This window comes from Spea bombifrons, chromosome 1 (assembly GCF_027358695.1).
Source record: "Spea bombifrons isolate aSpeBom1 chromosome 1, aSpeBom1.2.pri, whole genome shotgun sequence".
In the NCBI taxonomy this organism is placed as follows: Eukaryota; Metazoa; Chordata; class Amphibia; order Anura; family Pelobatidae; genus Spea; species Spea bombifrons.
The window spans coordinates 107,809,416-107,829,840 of record NC_071087.1 but is presented as its reverse complement, the minus strand read 5'-3'; the positions used below and the strand labels follow the sequence as shown (position 1 = coordinate 107,829,840).

General features: G+C 40.7%; 1 protein-coding gene across 2 annotated transcripts; it reads right to left on the bottom strand.

The window, feature by feature from the left end:
* Nucleotides 1–4,784: 4,784 nt before the first annotated feature.
* On the bottom strand, nucleotides 4,785–20,165 carry RABGGTA (Rab geranylgeranyltransferase subunit alpha). 2 transcript variants are annotated; one of them, XM_053467874.1, is made up of 17 exons: nucleotides 20,080–20,165; nucleotides 18,720–18,748; nucleotides 18,351–18,461; nucleotides 17,869–17,993; nucleotides 17,073–17,260; nucleotides 16,775–16,972; nucleotides 16,513–16,596; nucleotides 16,344–16,426; nucleotides 12,649–12,741; nucleotides 12,196–12,301; nucleotides 12,040–12,091; nucleotides 10,438–10,526; nucleotides 8,605–8,693; nucleotides 8,011–8,127; nucleotides 7,808–7,921; nucleotides 6,932–7,019; nucleotides 4,785–4,987 (listed from the first exon to the last, which is right to left on the bottom strand). In XM_053467874.1, the coding sequence occupies exons 2-17, from the start codon at nucleotides 18,720–18,722 to the stop codon at nucleotides 4,839–4,841; spliced, it is 1,689 nt and encodes a 562-aa protein (XP_053323849.1). In that variant the 5' UTR covers nucleotides 18,723–18,748; nucleotides 20,080–20,165; the 3' UTR covers nucleotides 4,785–4,838. The 2 variants fall into 2 exon arrangements, with proteins under 2 accessions (XP_053323849.1, XP_053323854.1); XM_053467879.1 differs by lacking the exon at nucleotides 20,080–20,165 and adding an exon at nucleotides 19,982–20,010.
* Between the last annotated feature and the right edge of the window lie 260 nt (nucleotides 20,166–20,425).

The window sequence follows — 20,425 nt, the reverse complement described above, 5'->3', positions numbered from 1 at the left end:
ATGGATAGGATACTTAGGCCCCATAGAGAGTATGCAGCTGCCTATCTGGACGATGTAGTGATTCACAGTGTGGACTGGGAAACACATCTGATGAAGGTTCAGGCGGTAGTGGATAGTATACGGGCTGCCGGTTTGACTGCCAACCCCGCTAAGTGCTCTTTAGGCTTAGAAGAGGCTAAATATCTGGGTTATACAATAGGGCGGGGGCTCCTTAAACCACAACAGAGCAAGGTAGCAGCCATCTCCAATTGGCCACGTCCTGTAACAAAGAAACAAGTAAGGGCATTCTTGGGCTTAACTGGCTATTATCGCAGGTTCATCCCTGACTTTGCCACCATTACTGCCCCGTTGACTGAGCTCACAAAAGCTAAAGGCCCGGTTATGGTTAAGTGGACCCCAGAAGCAGAACATGCCTTTCAGGTCTTGAAAGAGGCATTGTGTTCTGACCCCGTATTGATGCGTCTGATGTTGGCCTGGGCGCGGTTCTTTCTCAAGCACATGATGGAGAGGAACATCCAGTCATGTATCTAAGTCGGAAGTTAAATCCTCATGAACAGAGGTACTCAGTGGTTGAGAAAGAATGCCTGGCTGTTAAGTGGGCACTAGAGTCCTTGAGGTATTATCTGTTGGGTCGAAGGTTTACACTGATTACTGACCATGCACCTTTAACCTGGATGAGGCAGAACAAGGAAAAGAATGCCAGGGTTACCAGGTGGTCTCCAACCATTCCAGTTTACTATGGTTCACAGGGCTGGTACTGCCCAGGGTAATGTGGATGGCCTCTCCCGAGTTCACTGTTTGTGGTCCAAGGCCGCTCGCCCCGATGGGTCTGAGCTGGGGGGGAGGATATGTAACAAGGTGCGGGGTGTTGTTGTGGAAGGGGTATACATTCCCCCTCGATTTTGCAGGGTTTTATATGACATATAGGGCAGGCTGGTGCTCCGCCCCGCAGTTTACATGCACCTGGACTGACCCAGGATCCAGGCCAGGAGTTTAAGCTGACTCCAATGCACTGGTCAGCTGCAGGTAATTAGCTGCACTGGCTGCAATATAACCTGACCTGTTGGACAGAAGAGAGAGAGTTTGTTTGGAAGCAGCAGGGCTTGCTTTGCACAAGAGAGACCATCAAAAAGGTTGGTGGGATTACGTTTTGTTTAGTTTTAGACCCTGTGTAGTGAGGGGAGTTATATGTTAGTAAGCGCTCAGACGAGCTAGGCTTTTGTTTGTAGAGAATTTGTGTTCTATGCAATCCTGTAATTATCTTCATACGTGGACTACGAATAAATCGTGGGTGATTACCTAATTGAGATGTGGCGTTAATACCCTAGAGGACCGTGCTGTTTGGTACCCTGTGTGGGTGCAGGATCACAATATATATATATCTATATATATAGATATATATAATCTTGCATTTTGAATCATCGAAATCTCATAGCCAACTTCAAAAGGTTAGATTTTAACAACCAGGGTACATTACGTCAGTATACGGTATTAATCCAATTACATTACTTTTACAGTCATTTAAATTTCTAAGTGTATGCTGGGTGTGTACTGTGTTTTACTCACAATTACACATTGCCATGCATTACTGTATACAGGGGTTTTTCGAACACGTTTTATCCAAACGCTTACCTCTAATCTGCTAGTGTCTTAAAGAACATATGACTTTCTACACACTGTAGAGATCTAGTATTTGGCATATTCCAGAAGCATTCTGTCACTATATTATAATTGCCATTAAAATATTAGAAAAATTCAAAACTTGTAGCAACCTAAAAATACTATGTACAAAATTATATATATATATATATATATATATATATATATATATATATATATATATATATATATATATATATATATACACTGATTTTGTACGTTTTCCCACTGACAAAGACATGATCAGTCTATAATTTTAATAGTAGGTTTATTTCAACAGTGAGAGACAGAATAACAACACAAAAATTCTAAATAACGCATTTCAAATAAGTTATCAATTGATTTGCATTTTACTCAGTAAAATAAGTATTTGATCCCTTTGCAAAACTTGACTTGGTGACTTAGTACTTGGTGGCAAAACCCTTGCTGGCAATCACAGAGGTCAGATGTTTCTTGTAGTTGGCCACCAGGTTTGCACACATCTCAGGAGGGACTTTGTCCCACTCCTCTTTGCAGATCCTCTCAAACTCATTAAGGTTTCGAGGCTGTTTGGCAACTCGAACCTTCAGCTCCCTCCACGGATTTTCTATGGGATTGAAGTCTGGTGACTGGCTGGGCCACCTTAATATGCTTCTTCTTACGACACTCCTTTGTTGCCTTGGCCATGTGTTTTGGGTCATTGTCATGCTGGAATACCCATCCATGACCCATTTTTCATGCCCTGGCTGAGGGAAGGAGGTTCTCAACCAAGATTTGACGGTATATGGCCCCATCCATCGTCCCTTTGATGCGGTGAACACCCCCAAAGCATAATGTTTCCACCACCATGTTTGATGGTGGTGATGGTGTTCTTGGGGTCATAGGCAGCATTCCTCCTCCTTCAAACACTTCCCCCAGATCCTCCCGTGTAGTTTTGGCCTGATTCCTCACCGCTCTCATGATCATTGAAACTTCACAAGGTGAGATCTTGCATGGAACCCCAGACCGAGGGAGATTGACAGTTATTTTGTGTTTCTTCCATTTGAAAATAATCGCACCAAATGTTGTCACCTTCTCACCAAGCTGCTTGGTGATGGTCTTGTAGCCCATTCCAGCCTTGTGTTGGTCTACAATTATACAGGTAACAAACTGAGATTAGGAACACTCCCTTTAAGAGACACCTGGGAGCCAGACATCTTGCTGATTGATAGGGGATCAAATACTTATTTAAAATCAATTGCATTATTCTGGATTTTTTTGGTTGTTATTCTGTCTCTCACTGTTCAGATATTATTTCAAAATTATAGATTTATCAGGTCTTTGTTAGTGGGCAAACATACAAAATCAGCAGGGGATCAAAATTCCTTCACTGTGTATGTATAAATATATATATATATATATATATATATATATATATATATATATATATATATATATATATTTTACTATCGTATGGTTTGCTAATGTTTTTCCTAATCCACAGATTATTGATTTACGTTATTGGTTCATGGTTGAATGTGGCAAATGAAACAGTACACTACCTGCCTCAATGGTCTGACATATTGTGGGAGTTGTTGGCGCCCCTATACTGTTGTCCCATCCATAAGAAGGAATTCTGCAAAGTACTCCATTCTACACTATATGGAAAAAAGTATTGGGACATCTGACCATTATACAAACCTTGGAACCCCTGAGTGCTTGGAGCCTTTTTCTATTTTGATTTACTGGGGAGCTGGCCCTTCCTGGCACAGCTAAGCACCCGAGTTCCTGTGGGAGTGTGTGCAGATTCCTAATTCTGGTGACATTATACAAACCTTGACTTTTATGACATTGCATTCTAAATGCATTAATATGTAGTCTTCCCCCCTCCATTGTACATTGTAGCTATAACAGCTCTCACTCTTCTAGGAAGGCTTTCCAGAATATTTCTGTTTTAATTTTTGCCCATTCATCCAGTAGAGCCTATGTGAGGTCAAGCACTGACGTTAGATGAGAAAGCTTGGCTCACAATCTCCACTCCAGTTCATCCCAAACATGTTCGATAGGGTTCAGGTCAGGACGGTTCAGGTGCGGCCAGTCAAGTTCTTCCACACCAAACTCATCCAACCATGTCTTTATGGACTAGATTAGGAAGGCATTTTTCTGTTCCAGCATGACTGTGCCCCAGTGCACAACTGGGGCACAGTCATGCTGGAATAGAAAAATGCCTTCCTAATCTAGTTGTTTAATCTAGTTGTTTGGTAGAATAATGGATTTTATTTACAGTTTCATTTCTAAACATGTTCTTACATTTATTTTCAGCCTATTGTTCCATCTTGAAGAGGGACACTTGGAACTAATAACATTAAGTACTAGGAAAAATAGATTCTCAGTGTGACAGACATCAGTTTGTGATGGATTATGAAACATCGAATTGTTGTTAAATGTTTTTCCCCAGGCACAATTATTGTGTGAATGCATTTAGATGGACCTGTATGCTGATGTCAACGGTAAATTGAATCCAGCATCACTCTCTGCATAATTTGATATAAGAAGCTCAAGATCCTTGAGTAAGTGCTGATTCATCAGGAAGTCAAATCCAGGGTGTGTTTGGTTCCCAGTTGCAAACAGGTTGAACGAGTGTAGGAGTGAGAATGACCTTGGGGACACCACCCTCTTCCTTCTCAGGTGAGTACAAGGATGGCATAATTACCCCATAATGATGGGTTACATTTAGAGTCTCGGCTACTCCCAACAACAGGCCAAACCCTTCCCTCAGACAATTTGATAAAATGCCAGTAAATGCTAGGAAAAAGATTCACTCCCAAATCAGATTCATGAAACTATTAAATGCACACATACAAGGAAATAAATGTGAACGAGGCAACTGAAACATAGGACAGACCAGAGTAGCTGTAAACCTGGTTGTAGAAATATTGGAAGTCATGGGGAGTGACCGCATGATAGTTAACTCGACTGCCAAATCTTTAAGTGCAATGTTCCTGTCCTTAAACCCTCTACAGGTACAGGTTGCGCACTCTTACCACATACATTGTGAATAATTTCTTTCTTCACTATAGACATCACCAAGTTTGTATACTCTACCGCTCTTCCATCAAGTGTCTGGTCAAACAGTCCCCCAATGATTCCTACAGAATCAGTCACAATTCCAGTAAACAGTATTTATTGAGGAGTGAGAAGCTTAGTTAGAATTAAAAATGTTACAACTCAATGGTGTTCACATGGGGGAGAAGCGCTTCCAACTCCAACTTGGCCTCTGGATTTTCACACAGGGGGTTACCTTGCAAACGAAGCACTGAAAGACGAGGGCAGCTGGTAAGAGGTTGGAGGTCATGCACATAGTGGATTTCTGGCACAATAAGTTAAAGAAAAGGGTAACACCCCAAGAAATTCATCAGCAAAAGAATATCAGCCTTTTTAAGTATACAAAAATGGAATTAGAACAAAAAGCAAAGGGAAAAGTACAGGCATACCCCACTTTAAGGACACTAGGGAGTAAGGACATAGTTTCAGCACAACCATTCCCGTTTAAGTACGTTTGCTTCGTGAGAAGAGACACAACATCAAGACGCAAGCACGTCCGTTCATTTTTTTTGAGAGCTTTGTGTTCTTTGGTGGAAATGACTTGATGATTGCAGTGCAGTACATGTATTGACAAATGAAAGGACATTTCCATTTTACATCATTGCTCTGGACCCTATTGTGTGTGTTTACATGGGGTATATGCCTGTAAGCAATGGGGGTGCCTGCAGTACATGACATTTAGACTGTAACCCTCCACTAGAAAACTTTTTTCAACACCAGATACATTATACATGTTGAGTATCCCTTATCCAAAATGCTTGGGAGTAGAAGTACATTTCGGACAACAGATCTGTCATCTTACCTGTTTGGATAAGGGATTCTCCACCTGTAACGTAGTTATTGTGTATTTTAACTCACTTGATACCAATCTTGCAGTAACTAATATACTGGTAATATTCTTTCCTGGTAGAAAGAAACATCCATGTTTTGTTAGTCTTACGTCAGCAGGGATGTTAAACATTGCACACGCCAACTAAATTATCTTGAATCATGACTACCTGTCTATTACTCCACCTCTCTCTTTAACAGTAGTACCATTGCAGTGACTGGACAAACATAATAAAACTAATTTCCTCTGTGAAGGATCCAGGAAGCATTTTGCATTTTGGTGCAATGACATTCCAAACATTCTTGATTATCCAGAGCTGGTTTCTGTCAGCACATGGCATGCAGATCCGTCAACGTGGTTTACACAGAAAGGCCTATACTTATCAAGTAGGGGTTAATTCACTTAAGCGTGGATTGACTGTGCCAAAGAAAGAAAACATAGGTAAAAAATATATACATGTCCAAAAGAATCCCATCCTATTTTCACTTCTAGTGCACCTGCTACTGGAGATTACAACTCATCACTCTGGCTGAAGGAGACAGAGGTTGTGGTTCACAAACACTCATCTTCCCATTTTTTTTTGTTTACTATTACAACAAAAAATTAAATAAAAGAATGTGTCCCATAATATTTATTTTATTAGTGGGTTCAGATTGGGGGTTTAGTTGTGACATCACAATCTGATCACTCAGATCTCAGTAGTAGCAGGGATCAGATTTTCCAGCTGATCTTATAATGGAACAGCTGAAGGCATACTTAACATTTAAGATTGTATTTAGCTTCCTTTAGTACCATTTTAGCAGGCAGCCATATTAGCTGTCGCCCAAAAGGTAGGGTGAAACTCAGAACGTGAGAGAGTGAGTGATTGAAAGAGTGAATGAATGTGAGTGTGAGACAGCATGAGAGAGTGAATGAGGGTGAGTTAAAAAAAAACAAAAAAAAAACCCCGAAAACTCTGAGCTTCATTTTACTTTGTTTTGTAGAGGGTCCCCTTTTCCTTTTCAGAGATCCGTATGAATTCATGGAAATTGACAAATTTCATTAAAATTTAAATGTGCATGAATAGGAATGCATAAGTCTAGTAAAGAAAGACAAAAGTACATTCCTTTGTGGGGGGATGTTGTTTTTAGTTTACTTTTAATTTTGTGATGGGTATTTGTCCGACGTTTATAAAAGAAAATCAAATTAAATCATAAAAATGTTACAAAACATCCCCCACAAAACTACAGAAGCAAAAAATGCATGTATATCAATAGGAAGCCCTAATTATAGGTTTATGAAATCTAACAACGTAACCTTTGATACTCCTCCCAAACTGACTAGAGTGGCCATGACAATGAACTAGTGATATAGCCAGAGTAATGGCCATAAAAAGGATACTGTTGCACTGCAATGACAACTCCTCCAGTCGTGGCAAGTTCCACACTCCTTGTAGATGCAAAATCTCATTGTTGTCACATTCAAGCACCTGCAAAACAGAATTTACAACTCTGCGCTCAAGACTATTGCCCCTAATATTTACACTGTATAAGCATACTTGCACCCAGATTGCTGCATACTGTCTAAACTTATGCTAAGCTCTATAAGAGGTTTATTTCATGAAGCAGGTCTTCCATCTTTAGCTTTTATAACTAGTAGTAATTTTTACACACATCTACAATGGCATAACCATTTATTTAAAAGGATAACACAATCTTTATGAAGAGTTACATTTTAATTCGTTAGCACAATCCCCCCATAAATAGTATTTGTATAACTTACTCTAATATTTTATGCCAAGTACTCACCTACTCATGATACTCTGGTACTTTTAAAGCCTCATGGAGATTGGGGCACTGTGTTGATTATGTCACACGCAACGCTCCAGACATAAGCCACAAAGTAGCAAAATTCAGTTTTATTTTCAGGAATACATGGCCACATGTATGGGATGCCTGGTGTAAGCACCAGCTAGTATTTGCCTAAAAGGTCTGTAGCTGGAAAAGGCAGTCTTTTACTGCAGGATACTCATGTGTAGAGAACCAAGAACTAAAGTTACCCATGCAAAGCCTTTGGTAACTTTTCCTGCTGTTCAGCATAACTAACTACTCTAATAACAACAACAACATGTGCTGTCACCCTGGAAATTCCCCAGAAACCCTAATCTTAAGACAGCCCGCAGCCACAAACTTGATCCATTCTGTTCCCTTCTGACACAGTGACAATTCTCCTTTAACCTAGATCATTCTTTCCATTGGAAAACAGGCTATACCGTACCTCCACACATCTCAACATGGACAAGTCGCTAGGAAGAGCCTGAAGCCGATTGGAAGAGATATCCATGTGCGTGACTAACACCAGATGGTCCAGGTGGCATAACCTTGTCAGCCCCTGAGAAAATCATCAAAAAAGTATTATATACAAACGGATCTGTAAACCTTTTTTTTGGGGGGGGGGGCATGGACAAATGGACAAGTTACCTTTCCTGCAAGAGTTATAACACGGGCCTCTGCATATTCCATTTTTAATATCGCATTTTCCACCTGGAACTTGCTGCACAGATCATCATAATAACCAGAGCGCATTGGGTCAACAGCCTGTGAATGCAAACAGAGTTCACTCCGCATCCCCGCAACTGAACTAGAAACCTCACAACGCAAATGACAATTCTCCTTTTTACATAGATGTAAAATACCTCTGACCTTGCTTAATTTTATTCTAGTGTATATTCTAAAATGGAAGCTCGCCAGTCATTACTGACTCATTGTGTATGCACTGTATTTGTATATATTTCAACTTCTACCCTGGTAGCCAAGGTTTAAAAAATAATTCATTACATACTGTACGGTGAAATAATTCATATGAACTTTAAGACTTTTCTTCAACCAATGCATTTGGTGACCAGCAATACCAATTGCATCTCCAAAGATACATTTATTTTTTTTAAATATGTGCATACAAATTCTATAACGGATTAACAAAAAAACGCAGTCACATTTAGGAACTTGTTAACACAGACATGAATGACAGAGAGCACGTTCTGCGAGTCTCGACACTGTTACTAAGAGTCATACCTTTAGAGTATCAAAATAGGAGATAGATTCCTTCTGGTAGGATAAAGGATCCAGCGCTCGCATTAGCAGAATAATAGTCAGGAGGCACCCTAAGAGACAATTGGAAAGCTGTGAGAACAAACTCAAGAAAAGAAAAAAAAAATACAACAAAATTAGGGAAAACCATATTCACAGACGTGAAGGTCCGATTATAACCGTTAGAAGTAAAACCAGGAATTAAAACCCACACATAGCAACCTCCTTGGTACCTTTATACATATACACACAGTTTGATCTTTGTATAGTTAGGAATAGTCAAATATCTCTGACAAAAGATAAGGCAAGGTACTCTTATTTCTTATACAAAGCATCATACTGCACAAACAAATAACATATAGTATTAATAGGACAATGGAATCTGCATGTGTAGGATGCTATGAATGAAGAGAGACCTTGTATTAACATAAACATGCATTTTTATATCCCTTTACAATGTCAGTTAGGGTACAACTGACTGTTGTACTCATATTCCTATTGGATTTTTTTTTTTAAGTGTTATTAATTTTTTTGTGAAGGTAGCATGTTTAAGGTTGGCTAGTGGGTAATTATATAGGGGTATGTGGGGGTAAAAAAATCTAAAATTAAATTTAAATAAAAACAAACACTTTAAATAAATGAAAACTATTATTATGCATTATGGTTTCCAAATCATGGTAGGTTAACAAATGAATTTTTGGTATTTTTTTCCTTTTATACTGGCTGTATATAATGTATATTCCTTAAAAAAAATAATAATAATAATAAAAAAAAAATAAAAATAAATAAATAAATAAAAATATATATATATATCATTAAATAAAACAATGTCTTACATATATATAAATATGGTTTAACAAAAGCCATACTGTATAATATAATAATACATAATGTGTGGGTACACTACAGGAAAAAAAAAAAAAGAGGTAAAAAAAAAAAATGATCTGGTCCTATGGTAAAGTAGCTGTTCCTCAATGGTCAAATTATTAAAACATTTAGTTGGGAAAGGCACCTGTATTTTTATTGGTCAACAGCTGGGGATAAATGAATCACTTTAGTTGACCACTTTCTGAGCAAGAAGCCATCTACTTCTATATAATAGCTGACAGGAATTGAACATAGCACAAGAGCACCCCTTGTGGTTTACACTCTGTATTGCAGCAATTGCAACAGTGGAGGTTTTAACGATCCTTTACACAAGTAACATTAATGACATTCACAAGAAATACTCCTGACTCCCTGAGCAGTTGGATGCTCTCTGTGATTTGTGTCGGGAAGTACAGGGGTAACGGCAATATGTATAAACAAATCATCACAAATATACACTCATGCATGTGTGATTTTTTTTCTGTCACTCACTGCTTATGCTATTATCTCGAGTGTTATGGTACTCTACTTTAGCACTTCATTTCAAGGGAAGAAGATATGTTTGGTACCATATGAGTCAGCCTATACCCCGCTAAGTAACCTCTCATTAACCCCCACCTAAAACATTTATATAGTTTGTATAAAACACATTTACTGAACATTTTCTTAGCTTTAGATCTAGTGTTTTTGTGGTCTTGCTTGCCCTCCCTTGTGTACATTGCATATAGGTCCATCTAAAAAGGTTCCTCCTCCAGATGACACAGGCAGGATGAAAAAGAAAGAGCCCTATTTAAATATTTGATGGAGCAAATAAAGCACCACATGACAAGAGAATACATATAGTATTATTATTAGTAGTATAGTATTTTAAAGCTCTTACCAACTGGGTTTTCCCCACTGGAGATGGTCTTGGCAACTGATAAGTAATATGCAGTAACAAAATAAACTTACATTTATTATCAGGCTCCAGCTCCTGAAGCTCCTTGCAGGACTTTAACTCATGCTGCAAAATGTTGCTTTTACCCTCTGAGAGTTCCAACCTGGGGATAGATTGAACATTTCCATTAACAAACTGTACTGGTAGATTTACAAAGCTACCCAGGAATGCTGTATGCAGACATACAGGGCCAGCCCAAGGCAAAATGCCGCCCCCCCCTTATCTACCCTTTTCTCTCCCTCCGTCCCTGCCGCCCCCCCACACATTATCTACCCTTACCCCCCCCCTGTACTTACCTTTCAGCAGTCCTGCGGCGAGTCTCCCTGTTCGGTCTCGGTGCCGGCTTGTAATGCTGAGCGCCGGAAATGAGGTAATCTTCCGGCACTCAGTATTACAAGCCGGCACCGAGACCGAACAGGGAGACTCACCGCAGAGGAGAGAGAGAGGGGCGCCGAGCGGGTACTGAAAGCTTGGTAAGTGAAAACCACTCGGCGCCCCTTTCTCTCTCTTTCGCTTTAAAAATTTTTTCAAAAAAAGGGTTCAGGGTGGCAAAGTGCCGCCTGGAGCAGTTGCCCCACTCGACTCCATTGTCAGGCCGGCCCTGCAGACATATACCCCAGCCAGCTATTTTTCAAAATCATACAGAAATCTGGTTTATCCACTCACTCTCTCAAAGGAGTTTGTAAAGAGGTGCAAGTATGGAATACACCAAGAATATATTGACTCTATTGCACCGTCATAGGGTTACTGAATGACAACGATCACTATATCTGATATAACAGACATCACATCTGTTGTATGAAGGAGCTGGCACACATGTTTAGCACATGTCAGAGCAGCACCTATCAGTGGAGAAAACCCACATTACTTTTAATTAATCTCTGAGTATCTGATTACAGTTACCAGAGCCGGCCTTAAGTGTTCTGGCGCCCTGTGCGGACTACTCCTCTGGCGCCCTCCCATCCCCCCAAAAAAGGAAAAAAATCTCCCCCCTCTAACTATCTACCACCTCTGCCCCTTCTCACTGCCTCCCCCCTCCTCACTATCTACCTCCTCTCCCTAGGTCTCATTATCCTTACTTACCTTGTTGAGTCCTGCGGTGGGAGCGGGAGGCGTCCATCGTCCCACTCCGTGTACTTCACAACTGAGCGCCGGAATATTCCGGCGCTCAGTATGAAACATCGGCACCATGACGGAGTCACGGAGAGTGAGGGGCGCCAAGCGGTTGCTGAAAACTTCATGAGCGACCGCTCGGCGCCCCTGCCCGGCACTTAAATTAAAACACCGGGGGTTTTTTTGTTTAACTTTATTTACCATCCTTTGTGTTAAATAAAGTTAAAAAAAAAAACTTTATTTAAGATGGAGGCTGTTAAATAAAGTTACAAAAAAAAATGTTTTAAGTCCTGGATGGCGCCCCTTTTGCCATGGCGCCCTGTGCGGCCGCACAGGTCGCACACCCCTAAGGCCGGCCCTGACTGTTACAGTATCTTCGTTTACGGGTCTTTATACTGCTCGCATCTTACAGGAAGAAATGCCAATAGGACATATTTGTATAGAAATCAGAATTGTGTAACACAGGGGACGAAGCATGAATGCATTCACAAAGCACTTCATACCGGAATATTTGTTCACTTGTAGCAGAATCACAACACCAAGTTTCGTTTCTTCCTGTAGAAAATTAAAAATGACAATTAATATCCACACGTTCATAATCATCATTTAAAACGGTCACAAAACCCCAATGATGCTGCCAGGTTTTCTGTCCTAATCACCTGGATATAAAATGCATTCTTTCTGTGCCTCTCCATCATTCCAAAGAACCTGGAACTTACACTCGCTGCAAAGGTCTTTTACAGACTCCTGGGGTAGGTCACATACCTGAAACAAGTACAGAGCAATCAAAATAAAGACATGAAACAAAATGCATGTGTTTGCAAGGTTTGCAAGGGTGTAAAAAAGCAAAGGATGCAGATGCACAAGTGATCATGAATGGAGCATGCACACAAAGATCACAAAAGCAAGAGACAAAAGACAAATGAGGCAGGTGTAGAAATGTAAGACTGAACCAGAAGGAGGGACACTGAAGTACCAGATGGGAGGGCATGCAGAAGACTGGCAACTATGGGAGAAACAATGACTGTAAAAAGGTAGGATTCAGCGAGAGCGTAACAAACACATGATTAAAACAGCGACAAACACACAAAACAAACAGGATGCAGCGGTACCCAGAGCAAACTTGGCTTTGCTTTTCCTCCAGGGGCTTTCCAGGAAACCATAACAGGCTTATCGTTGATAAACAATATTAGATCTCCTTTTACCTAGAATTCGATTAAATTGACAGCATTAGACATTTTTGGTCCCTTGTTCCGGTTTGACATGATGTTTACCTTGGCTAGGTCATTAGGTTAGGAATAAAGAAGCTGACTCTGTGATGCAGATGACACTGGCCCTTTCGGTTTATAAGATGGTTATTGTTAATGTAAAGTATGAATAAGATATACTGGATGATATCTGCATTCCAACATTCTTTAAGGGGATTTTAATTCAAGATTATGTTATATTTTTCCCCATTTCCTTTGCTGATTATTGGATCAACAATACCTTCTTAACCATAAGGTTGCTTTATTTATTTTTAAATACCATGTACCATTTTCCCCATTTAAAATTGGAGCAAAACAAAAAACAAAACAGTTTCTGTACATATGCTATATATATAACAATATATACACCATTTACTACCAGCTGTATGGAAATTGCATACACAACAGCCAACGGTCAGTATTCATATTATTTATTAAATGGTTATTAAAATAGAAATTAGTTTATCATTTGTTTCTGTAAGTCCAGATGCTTGTGGGATGAACCACTTGTTTTGTCATTTGTACAGCACTACAGAATGTTATGGCACTATACAAATCAATATATAACCTAAATAGAAAGGATATATATACTGTGTGCAAATGGAGGTCCAGCAGCGTGAGAGTGTTCTAGCGTTCCTATAATGTAGATAAGCATGAGACCACATTATCTCCTGGCTCTTTGCACTGGAGAGGGATTTCATTAGGAAAGCAGAGACCTCTCAATGGCAGTATCTGCAGGTGGGCTGCTGCCATGGTCTACATAGCTAGCTGAGCCCCACTGACTAGAATGCTTTCTGCAGTTTACCTAAGGGAGAGTTTCAGAAACTGACAAGTTCTTGCTATCAGTGGGATACCTGCTAGACTTGGTAGCCTCCCTTCTGCTAAGGATTCTCCAATCCTTAGTTTGATCCAGTAAGACTTAGGAAGAAAAATATAGTTCTTCTGACCAATAGTTCCTTGCTCATCTCCTGGCAGTCATATAATATAGAAAGATTTGTCCTCCCAACATGTGCAATTAAAAAAAGACATAGCAAACAAATAAGGCAAAAGATATATTTATATTGGGAACGAATGCTGCGAGGGGATGAGCAAGGAAAAGGAATTCTCTGTTAGTAGAATTCTAAATTTTTCTAGCCATAATATAGAAATGTAACAAAGATAAAGGGAGATGTCAACACAAAGTCGTCTCAATAACCTTTTTCCCCAAAATCTGCCAATAAAAGAAGCTTCTTTGGGGGATGTTTTCCCACTAAAGCCCATGCATAAATAATCTATCAACCTATAGTCGCTCTAGATCTTCTTCCCCTTTGATGGTCCTGAGAAGCCAACAAAGAGGCATCTTCCTGCAAATGAAGATGAATTTCTGGATTCTCATAGAAATTTGAGGCAACTTTAGGCAAACACTTCTGAGGACGCATAAGAGGCCTTTTCTTCTGATATCTCATGTAGTGTCCTAAACGGGGGGGGGGGGGGCTGTACTAGATGCAGATCCCAGAATGTGTACTTTGAAAGTGGAAGGGCAAAGCCCTCTATCAAAACGCTCCGGGAGAAAGTTGAGCTGTTGAGGAACCAAATTCGCCCAGCAAAGCACCATCATGGGAACAACGTCCAGATCTTTAAATAATATGTCACTGAAGTGGCAAACATCCTGCTCTAACGTCCACCACTTCAGCGACAAACCTTGGTAAGCTAGAAGGTCGCCTTCAGGAACCATGCGGTCAACCGCAACTTCTGGATGAGACACTGGGCCCTGCATCAGAAGCCCTGGACATGCATGCAGAGGAATGGTTGAGGCTCGAGACATCTTTACTGGTTCCAAAAAAGTGCAAAACACCTTTGAGTCCAGGCACCATTCCCCTGGAAGAATCTGGTGATAGCTCAGAAAATCTGCAGTCATAACCTTGCATACGGACTGCTGTTATACTTTCCGGCAAGATTTCTGCCCAGTATATAAAACTGTTCTTTTGACTGAGCAGATCCTTATCCTTTTCTTTCCGATTTTGTCCTGCCAGAATTGTAATGCTCTCCAAACCACAAAGAGCTCTTTGCAATTTGAGGAGCATGCCTGTTCCTCCACAGACCAGGAGCTTTGGGCCATCTCATTTCCCAGATGAGCTCTCCAACCTGGCAGGCTGGCATCTGTAGAAATCATGCCGTCTGCCATAGGGCTTCACAGAAGACCTCTTGACAGATTGCTGTCTCTTAACCAACACCCTTCAAGGAAAACTATCGAGGTTGGGAGCTGAATAAATTTATCCAGGGAGAAGAAAGACTGAAGAGTCCGAACATGGGTGGCTAGAGCCCACGAAACTGCGTACCTTGTTGAAATAACTTTCCCCAGAGTCCTCAATTATCTGGTGAAGTAACGCATTGTTTTTTACTGCTTACTGTTTACCAACACAGTAGACCTTACAGTCTTCATCTCGAAGTGGACCTGCTGTATATGTCAGGTCAAAAGACACAAGTTTATGATCAGTCTTAGCTTACCCATGTATTTGGGATGACAAAGACCTGGGAATATAACCCCTGGCACTATAACTTATGAAGGATGGCCCTGTCACCAGCTCTCTCCTGCTGCAAGCCAATTGTCCCCTCGAGGGATAGGGCTTTTCCCTTAAGGACCTTGACCCATTGGGCTTCTCCTGACTCCTGAAAGCTCGAAAGGAGACATGTTTTTTAGGAAACTTTCTTCTCTGAGGCAAGCAGAACATATCTCTTGTAGTACATTCCAATAATGACTCCACTTCTGGCTCAAAGAGATCATTGCTCACAAAAGGCAAAGAGCACAGCTTGCTTTTTGAAGCTCTGTCCATACATCAGCCTCCTAACCATAAGGCTCTACAAGCCTCCTCAAATTCCATGGTTGTATGACATAGAAAGTCCATTGCAGAGGCAACAACTGTTACATACCTAGTGACATCTATGCAGGTTTTTCGGACAGTTGCTGCATCCATTACTATGCTATAGAAGCTGAAACAATACAGGGTTTCTGTTTTTTAAATTTGGCCCAAACTCCTCCTTCTACATCCTACGTTGTCCTGGCAACCAATGTGTGCGTCTGATGGCATCCGTGTCTACAGAAGATGATCTGCCTACGTCTGCTGCCGCCAACCCAGAGGAGGGAATAACTTTCCCGAAGTTACTCCTCCTCATCAAAGTGCGCTTCCGAGAAATAGAAGGCAGAAAAAGTAGACTCCCTCAATCCTATAGGTACGGCCAACCTTCTTCTGTACTATCCCAAGGTACAACAGGACGGTTTTTAATGGGCCGAACCCTTCTAAGGGTGCACACACAGGCTAGACCTAGCCTTCACCTAAGGACAACAAAAAAAAGGCTTCTTTCTCCAAACCTGGGGAGGTTTAGGGAGAAGTAAATTATAATTTTGTTCCTGTCCTACCTGAGTTGGGTGAAGCCCATATTATGGCTGCTAGGAGTGGCAAGGGAAAGTGTGGTTTTATATGTTTGAAAGGATGCACTAGCTATTACATTTAAATCATTTCTACCATCGCAACTGATGAAAACACCTCCAGTGACATGAGTAGCCGGACTCTGATACTCACATTGACTGGTTGAGAAAATGTTACAGACAGCCAAGGTCCTTCTAGATTGACTAAGAGGCATCGAATGGAGAGGGGTTTATCCGCTTGAAATAGAGAAAAATAATGGGGAGGCATAAATAGGAAGTCAGAAAGTACTTTACACACAGAGCTTACTTTCCTTATTCCTCACCTCTGCCAAGAAGCCAACGATGATAAAACCAAGCACTCTGGTCATTGGGGTCAGTGAAGAAAGCATTTTGTACCAGCTCAAGTTCTGTGACAGAGAAACAATTAGTCATATTAAAGTTTTATGAAATCTGCTTATTGCGAAGTCAGCAGTAAAACCCTTTTTAAAATTCACAGGCGAATCTTCATCCTTATAAGCACAGTCCTCATACTCAGCAGCACAGGACCTACTTAAACTCCTAACCCCACTTCATAGTCTGACTCACCAGCCAGGAGGGCCTCTTCAGTTACTCGACCAAGTCGCAAAGGGTCTGGGTGGATCTGAGGAAGCAGTTTGCTACGGTAATGCCAAGAGGAATAGTTGGAAAAGTTTTTGATAATTAGATTGTTTGTAAACTCAAGCTCATCAGAAAGTGATACATGTGAGGACTGAGTGACAAATCTTCGGTAATCCCAACAGTGAACTACAGCAGGGAAAGGAGAAACCAGAGTGAGTACCACGATATGTTTCAACGTAGATTAGTCATTTTCAAAGTTTCCTCACAACTCCCAACAGCCACTTACAGTTACGTTCATCCATCTCCAGAAAGCGATTACAAAGTGACAGTTCGCGGGCCCAATCTGGCTCTGACATATGCTCCATAACCCAACAGCGATGGTACCAGGTGCCATAGGACTTTGGGCTGATACGCAGGCAGCTCTCAAGAAAGGAGAGCTCCGCTAAATAGAGAGGTCGCATCTCTTCATCTGACCTCAAGTAGAAATTAAAATAAATAAAGCAAAAATGCAAACAAATGCAAAAACAGTAGCTACCCAGGGCACTACAATTAAACATTAAAAATAAAATTTGACAGAAGATAAGAACTATTCAGCCTATTTGTCTGCCCCTATTTTCGGACGTAAGACTCAGGTCTCAAGCAGTTTTGAACAGAAGAGCAAGTACAAACTATTCTTGGCTAATTTGGTTATACTATGTGACAATTAGTGGACATTAATCCAAGCAGACATGACAGGGTGCAGCAAGTCCGAGCATACAATTGGCAAAGTGACTAAAGTAGAGATAAAAACATGCAGATACAAAATTCAATTTAATATAATATAGTAGGTTGCAGTTATTTTACTTAAACGGAAAGAAAGTAGAACAGGTGGAGAAAAGAAGACAGGATGAAATTTTCTCTTATTAGCCTCTGCCTACCAACCTCTAGAAGGACCATAATGCTCTTTGATGAAACCATGAAGGCAGATGGCAGAATGAATATCACAGACTGTTTTGTATTAGAAAGGACAGAGCTTTAAAATGAGTAATGCAAGTATGAATTCTAATAACAGTAGGTGTTTATACTAGGAAAATTAATTCTACCTATTTTCTGCAAATTGAAGAAACGCTTCTCTTCTCAGGTTCCACAAAGAAGCAAAGTCTGGATTCAATGTCAATATTTGGGCTGTTAGTTCCAAAGCTTCTTTATCCAGTTCTCCAGCATCTCGCTAGAAACAGCATGAAAAGAAAGAACACAAGAGTTTAGGTAAATCTGCAAGATTTTAACTACGACTGGAAGGGAATCTCGTTGACTTGTTTCAGTGGCATTCTATATAAGGGTCTGTATAATGTGCTGGCAGTTGGGTCAGAGTAAATTCAGAACATGTAGCTTTTCCTACACTACATTAGACTGGCTAAGAAGACAGGTGTGGAAGAGGAACAACTGAATGTGACCAGGAGTGTAGGAGGAAGCGAAGAAAGTGAAGAAATATCAAGATAGCAGAAAGGAGCAACTAAAATAAGACTGAAATTGGATTACAGTGCACAGGCCAAAGAGAGGATACATGAACCCATAACAAACACACCTTACTCAAGGCAGCCTGTGTTGCACTGACATAAAGTTGAAGCTTCTTTTCTCTCTCCTTCCTCTTTGCCTCCTGCTGCTCCAATGAAGTCTTTGTTTTGATCCGACCGTGCTAAATAGAGAAGAATAATGAAATAAGAGAAAAAGCATGCTGATAAAACATACGGACACATACTCATAAGACTGAAGCAGATTTGTCACTTTTACCAAATTCTACATTTCGCAATTCTATATAGTAAACATACTCAATGATGTTTACAGATTAAAATACACAACATACACATATAAAAAAAACCTCTTTATACTATGTGGAAACCTACTGAAATGTATAGCACGACAAGGAGAAAATAGAAATGGATGTTGAACTTACCATTTTAAATAAGGACTCAAGAGCAGCTCCTGCAACATAATGAGAGAGAGAGTTACAGAGGGGGGGGGGTCACAGCAATCTTTCCTGATGGGTGTACACTGCTCTGAGTTTACAATTATTCCTCAAAAGAACTGGAGGCAAGGGCTTGTACTAGAGGACATGCTCTCAATCAGACACATCCATGAAAATGCACATGATCTATATAAGGGTGGCTGTAACAACACAGACATTCACAAACAGTAGACTATATTGAACTATCTGTTGTTATGTTGCTGACACACTATACATGAGAGGAAATAACTTGACTTCTAGCCCAATTTCCTGCATCTTGTGTGGTTGAGAGTGTGTCCAGGGCTGTGTACACGTATGACAAGGGCACAATACATCATGCTAAGAAAACCACAAATGCATTTGACTTTCCCCCCGTTCTTTGCAGGAGATATATTCTGCAATACAAATCCCCATGTATGTGATATACTGATATACTGTCCCGACCTCCATTAGCATGCGAGAATAGCACTCCCGTTGATTTCAATCAGAGGCAAGAATCATCAGCCCATGGAGGAGTTGGGCAGCTACAGACACTTACCTCTGTTACATACGTGTGTGTGTGTGTGTGTGTGTGTGTGTGTGTGTGTGTGTGTGTGTGTGGTGTGTGTGGGGGGTGCATTTCTTAAGAATGCATATTAAAGTACTCACTGAGTATTTTAATTTGTACTCATCCAGAATAAAAAAGCCCTTACTTGACCTAGAAGTAGCAGTCTTGATACAGCGGCTGCTCTCCTCCTCCCTGGTCTGACATTTTTTCCAGTGAAGCAGCCAATCAGCGGAAGGAAAGTGCTCCCGCTCACATTAATGGGAACATTTGCTGCATATATGCGAGGGGGGTCTGAACAGACAACAACCAATAGAATTCACCAAGCTAGTGCTGGAGGTACAGCACTGCAAATAGCTGGGGGCATGGGGGACTTCTGCAGACTCCCCCTATGTATTTAAAAAACAGACACCATGAAACTTTAGAGGGGCCTTGCATCCATCCATATATATTAGTATATTGTTTCTTGAGCTGCTGGTATATCAGTGTCTGTCACAAAATGCCCACACATATTTTGTGATCAGAGATGAGCTGCTGATGAGCCAAATTCAAATAATACCTTTACAGTTACAGGATACAAGTGTATTTAAGCGTTACTTGACGTATATCACGCAGAATACACTATATGGGCTTTATGGTCATTTGCCATTTTACAAGTCATACTCACTACTCCATTATCTGTGACATCTAGCACAGAGGTTGTCACACACTCCTCGCGATTACATACATGCTATTACACAAACATTTACGGCATAGAATATATACCTTCTGTGAATATCCCTCCGTCTCACGCCCAGCTGACAGCAGCCCGGTTGTACCACTAAAATGTAACGTCCCCTCCCTTAGAAAAATGGTACACGCTACGGGTCCCTCTTCCAATAACTTGATGGCTACCTCCAACCGTCACATCCAATAACAAAACAGCTATAAACCGTGTGACAGTTAGCTTGCATCGAACCCGCTCATTGGATGATGGAGTTCCGGGGCGGTGTGGTGGCAATAGTGGCGAGAGTCAGTTAGGTAGTTGGGCAGGTTTTATGATCTTTCATAAATATGAGAGAAAATCTACATTAAAAACGCTATTTAATTTCACGCTATTTAACACAACACT